Source organism: Cornus florida, unplaced genomic scaffold, assembly GCF_030987335.1.
Source record: "Cornus florida cultivar Cherokee Brave unplaced genomic scaffold, ASM3098733v1 CherokeeBrave_3.0.0_Hap2_Chr11, whole genome shotgun sequence".
In the NCBI taxonomy this organism is placed as follows: Eukaryota; Viridiplantae; Streptophyta; class Magnoliopsida; order Cornales; family Cornaceae; genus Cornus; species Cornus florida.
This window is the reverse complement of record NW_026775581.1, coordinates 113552955-113559199: the sequence shown is the minus strand read 5'-3', so window position 1 is coordinate 113559199 and position 6245 is coordinate 113552955. Positions and strand designations below refer to the sequence as shown.

Sequence of the window (6245 nt, the reverse complement as noted above, 5' to 3'; positions counted from 1 at the left end):
CATATTAAATTAGTCAAATTTAATAAAACTTGACATGAATAGTTGTGCGAATAGTTTAAATAATAATTTAAAAATTATGTTGAGTGCAATTTGAAAAAGTGGATTGAAAAATCATTCTTCAGTAAATTGTTTCTCAAACACAATTTTAAATTTTTTTTAATTAATACTAATATGACATTATAATAATATAAAGGTCAAATTGCATATATTTTCTATTTTTGGCATGAAACCCTCTACAAAATTATCTTAACATAAAACTCCCTAACATTTTATTTATTTATTTATTTATTTATTTTGTTGGAGAGATACTATATAAGGGATTTGGAGGGATAGTTTCTTTTCTTTTTCTCCTCAAATTCTCCCATTCAAACACAACATTTTTTTTTTTTTTTTTTTTTTTTTTTTTTTTTTTTTTTTTCCTATCCCCAAAATATTTCCATGCAAACGAGGCCTAGAGTATTTTTAAATTATTTTCATTTTAGTTTTTCTTCTCCTTGTTAATTTTTAAAAATAGAACTTAACAAAAAAATAAAAAATTACACAATATTAAAGTGACGTAACAATGACAAAAATACCCATTAATATAAATTTTAAAAAAATTAGGTTTCTTTAAAATAATTTAAGTTTTCTTTTCCATTTTTATTTTTTTTAAAAAACTAAAAATTTAAGAAATTTTTTAAAATCCAAGGTATTTTTATTTTTTATATTTCAGAAATAAATTTTAACACTATACCGAATGACTTATTTGTATTAATTTTAATCTTAGATTAAAGGGCATTATTTCTTAACTATATATATATATATGGAGTATATTGTATTAAATTAAGGGACATTTTCGTCATTAGGGGTAGTGTTGCAACAAGCAAAGAACTTGGGGTAGTTTTATGTCAAAAAAAAATCGGATGGGGCTTTCTGCCAAAAAACTGAAAGGATAGGCCCTAATATAAACAACTACTTATCTCTCTCTGTGTCCCGCTGTACCTCTAGGGTTTTGTGTCATTAGATTATTTTCACCGATTTAGGGTTTCAACTTCACAAATTTCTCTCTCACCCACTGAAAGTCCACAGCTTGACACTGCTAGGATCTAGGGTAAAGTTCAGTGTTTCAATCTTTGATCTTAACACCAATGGCGGTCCAAGCCTCTCGCTCAGCCACATCCAAGACCGAGAGATACGTCGACAACAAGCGCAAGGACGATATCCGTCAAGCCAACATCGTCGCCGCCCGAGCCGTCGCTGATGCCGTCCGTACCAGCCTCGGCCCCAAAGGCATGGACAAGATGATCTCCACCGCCTCCGGCGAGGTCATCATCACCAACGACGGCGCCACCATCCTCAACAAGATGGAGGTCCTTCAACCCGCCGCCAAGATGCTCGTGGAGCTCTCCAAGTCTCAGGACATCGTCGCCGGCGACGGCACCACTACTGTCGTTGTTATCGCCGGAGCCCTTCTTAAACAAGCCCTCTCTCTCCTCAACAGCGGCATTCACCCCACTGTCATCTCCGATTCACTCCACAAGGCCTCGCTCAAGGCCGTCGATGTCCTCACGGCAATGGCCGTGCCAATCGAGCTCTCTGATCGCGAATCGCTTGTGAAGTCCGCTAGCACTTCGCTCAACAGCAAGGTCGTGAGTCAATACTCAACGCTTCTAGCTCCTATTGCTGTTGATGCGGTTCTCTCAGTTGTAGACCCCTCAAAACCCGATCTTGTTGACCTGCGTGATGTCAAGATCGTGAAGAAGCTTGGAGGGACTGTTGACGACACTGAGCTCGTCAAGGGTTTGGTTTTCGACAAGAAGGTTAGTCACTCTGCTGGTGGTCCAACTCGCGTGGAGAATGCAAAGATTGCTGTGATTCAGTTCCAAATTTCGCCTCCAAAAACTGATATTGAACAATCTATAGTTGTTTCTGATTATACCCAAATGGATCGGATTCTGAAAGAAGAGAGGAATTATATTCTCAGCATGATTAAGAAGGTTAAGGCTACGGGGTGTAATGTATTGTTAATTCAAAAGAGTATTTTGAGAGATGCTGTTACCGATTTGTCATTGCATTATCTTGCAAAGGCAAAGATTTTGGTGATTAAGGACGTTGAGCGTGATGAGATTGAGTTCATTACCAAGACATTGAATTGCTTGCCTATTGCGAATATAGAGCATTTCCGTGCAGAGAAGTTGGGTTATGCAGACTTAGTTGAAGAGGTTTCGATTGGAGATGGGAAGATTGTGAAGATCACGGGGATTAAAGAAATGGGTAGGACCATGACAGTGCTTGTTCGTGGGTCAAATCAGTTGGTTCTTGATGAGGCGGAAAGAAGTTTGCATGATGCATTGTGTGTTGTTAGGTGTCTGGTGAACAAGAGGTTCTTAATTGCAGGTGGTGGTGCACCGGAGATTGAGCTGTCCAGACAATTGGGTGCATGGGCTAAGGTCTTGCAAGGGATGGAGAGTTATTGTGTGAGGTCGTTTGCAGAGGCCCTTGAAGTTATTCCGTATACTTTGGCTGAGAATGCAGGTTTGAACCCAATTTCTATTGTGACTGAGCTTCGGAATCGGCATGCACAGGGTGAGATCAATGCTGGCATCAATGTGAGGAAGGGGCAAATTACTAACATCTTGGAGGAGAATGTGGTGCAGCCTCTGTTAGTGAGTACAAGTGCGATCACATTGGCTACAGAGTGTGTGCGGATGATTTTGAAGATCGATGACATTGTTACAGTGAGGTAGATTGATAAGTACATCACAATGTTGGAAGTGAAATGGTCTTGTCTTGTTATCTTTTTGTGTCTGTGCTGTTAGTGTTTGTTTGTTTTTTTTGTTTTTTTTTTTGGTTTTTGCAAGTGTCTGTGCTGTTAGTATTAATGGTCTCTGTCAAATGGGATTGATTATGTTTAATGAATTTTGACTTGAGTACTTACCTTTGCAGATGTTTACAATGAATTTAAATATCCTCTACTTGTTCAAATGCAGTTAAGTTCATTGCAGTTTTGATTGGACATTTTAATTGTCGATTGGCATCAACTTAAGTACCCTTTGAGCGATAAAAAATGATCATAATTTAATGTTTTGATAAAAAGAAAGCTGATTATAATTTATTTATTTTGGTAAGTATGGTAAGTAAAAGATGATTATAATTTATAAATTAGTCGAACATTTTAAGTATATAATTTTGCCAATTGAAGCTTTTATTGACTTGTTTAACTTTCCTGCATTTTCATTAAATATAATTATTAACTTGTATGGAGAGCAGATAACATATGTGTGTTACTAGTACTTTGGGAAGCCTCAATTTAACTTAGTTTTTGCATCATAGGAACTTCGTGCTTAGCTTATGCGTTATAGGAACTTCTTGCTGGTAGTCATTGTTGGAGCATTCACCATCATATTAATACACATCCATGCATCCATTTAGTTGAGGGTGAAAGGGCTTTTATTAAATGCCTACATGTGCATCTTTTATTTTTAATTTTTAATGGTAAAAAAGTGCTGAAGATGCATCTTTCTTTGTATTTTTATGTTTATTTCTCTTGAAAAGGTAAATTATGTATGCATGCTGGAGTGTCTACTTCTGAATAAAGTTAAATGTATGTGTATTTGGAAATATTCTTTTGGGGGCCTTGCGCTGCTATTTGGATGAGTGCCACATAAACATGATAGTGGCTTTGAGTTTAGTATTTACTAATCATACTAAGCCAATTTGGCTGTTGGCTTTTTTTATGTTTGTATTCTTTAAGGTGGATTCCTCTCTGCAGCACACAGTTCTTTTGGTAACTGGTATTCAGAAAATATTATAATTTCAACAATACCTTAGAACATCTTTTGGTAATTAGTCTTTTCTCACGTTTCTGTTAGTCAGGACACCATGCCGGTTGTTCAATGGGAGGCCATATCTTTACCACCAATTTGAACCCACAGCCTCCTACCCTTTTCTCCTTTCCCTGCTGCCTTCAACTTTTTCTGGTTGCTTATCTGTCCAGAAACACATCAATCTGTTATAAGGAGGCTTCTATAAGACAATAAAATAGGTATTCCTATCAGAAGGAAAATTTTGGTCCAATTCAGTTAATATAGTAATTAGTTATTGGCGCGGTTCATGTTCATGCCACAATTTCCTTGAAATGCCAATATCTTTATTTTTATTTATTCTAAAATTTTTGCAGAGCTCTCTGTTTTTGGATTCTTTCTTTCTCCCTGTTTTTGGATTCTTTTCTATGGTTAGTTGCTTATCCCATATAGATTACTTTGGAACTGAGTTTCTCAGACCCTTCAAGCGCTCTCTGGGATCCTTGGAAATGTTTTCTCATATCTTTAGTGAATTTCTTGACTCTTCGTACTCCAGATGAGATGAAGCTGTGCAGCTTGCCAGGCTTGGTGGAGACCAACACACTCTATACTCCAGTGTCCAATGAGATCCCTTGCAGATTCAGGCATAAATTAAAGAGCAGCAACTATTGGTCGGTTTGCTTTTATTCCACCAGTAATCCAAAGTAAGGTCATCTCTAAAGCTGCAGTCCATATGAAGAAAAAACTTTGAAGGAACTTCAATCTTCATAATTCATTTCCATGGGAACCAAGTCTATTACCGTCTTGTAAAGCCCTATAGAAAGATCTTACTCTAAATCAGCTGCTTCTATCGGAATTTCACATCAATGTATTCCTCTTTCCCTACATACTGAGGTGCTATACAGAAGTTCAAGTAGCGCATTCATGGAATCCCACTTCCAGCCTTGCAAAGATCTAAATAACTAAGCTTCGTGCACCAACCCACCCTTCAAGGACCTAATATGGTCCGTCACAGATGCTTCTCTATTAGAGGCAATACGGAACATCTAGGAGTAAGCTATTCAAGGGAGCATCTCCAACGGAACATCTAGGAGAACGCTATTCAAGGGAGCATCTCCACGCCAAATATAATGTCAAAATCTCACTCAACCCAAAACCTAATATGCTTGGAGCACCCACTCCACCCATTTCCAAAGGCCAATCCTATATGAGCCCTTTATTGCCCTACAGCATAAGTCCATATTCCCATCCCTAAAATTTTCCTTCCACCACCTTCCTTCACAATCTATCCAAGTCCACAATACATCTCCAGAGTAGAGGATTGCAGTCTTTTATTTCACTAGATGACACTTGAACTTCTTCCCCATGCTGAGGTTGGAATGGGGAAAAAGAAATGGACATAAAGTATGTGGGTAGGCTTGAGATAGTACTCATCATTGAGAGTTTACCTCTGTGTAATGAGCACAACTTTTCCGCTCTGCAATACTCTCTCTTCATCTCTGAATTACAGACCAAGATTGCCTTGAAGATGCACTGAGCAGGAGGTCCAGATACGAGAGGAGAGATCCATCCTAAATCTTTGTTTGGTTGAAAGTAAGGTAAGGGGAGAAGGAAGTAGTAAACTTCTATTGTTTGGTAGAGGGAGAGAAGAGACTAAGAATGAGAGGATGGATGAGGCATCTCCCCCGTGTCCACCAATTTACTTCCATTATTGAGAGGAAGAGAAAAGAGAAAGGACATTTGATGGATAAAATTAAAAGAACGTTACGATCCTGTCATTGCCTCAAAGTAGATTTCAAATTCCTTGTTTGCATATATATTTAAAAACATTTTTGGTCGGTGCATCCAATTGTTGCTTTAGATTAGAGGTTGCTCTTTAAGTTGTGCAATGGAGTAATCTTTTGTATGCTCAACGAATATTGTTTTGGAGCCTCACATGTGCTCACTACTTGCCTTTTCATCTACAAATTTAGAATTCTTTTACTTTTTTACTTTTTAACTATCACCATGGGTAGCATTAGTTAGGAAACTTTTTCGGAGGGACCAGAGTTTGTATAATATGAATGAAAGGTGGTGTTTATTGCTTACTGGTTTTAGCATTTCAAATTCCGATTCTCAGTTTTTATATATTGCTTTTGGTAACGGAACCTTGGGCAGGGCCACCAAAATAGAGAAAAACACCTGGAGAGGCATTTTGGAGGAAACTTTGTTGAAGTGCTTGTAGCTTTTTAGCTGTTTAGTTTTCTGGCCTTTAGCTGCATCTACTACTTATTTCATTTGTTTAAATGCTACAAGGAATCCTTGTAGTGTTTCTGCTTTTTGTTTGAGGTGGGGAGCACTATTTGCTTCTTAAATTTAGAATGATTCCCTTTTTAAAAGTAATAGCCAGATATCAATTCTCAAGTCCCATTGCTTTGCTCCCTTTTTTTCCGCCTTTTAATATTCTTTTTGGATGAAAAGTTG

At 37.6% G+C, this 6245-nt stretch overlaps 1 protein-coding gene across 1 annotated transcript; it reads left to right on the top strand.

Moving 5' to 3' along the window:
• Window positions 1-969: 969 nt before the first annotated feature.
• LOC132283262 (T-complex protein 1 subunit delta) lies at window positions 970-2912 on the top strand. The gene has a single exon (XM_059785195.1). The coding sequence runs from the start codon at window positions 1128-1130 to the stop codon at window positions 2724-2726; it is 1599 nt and encodes a 532-aa protein (XP_059641178.1). The 5' UTR covers window positions 970-1127; the 3' UTR covers window positions 2727-2912.
• The last annotated feature ends 3333 nt before the right edge of the window (window positions 2913-6245 follow it).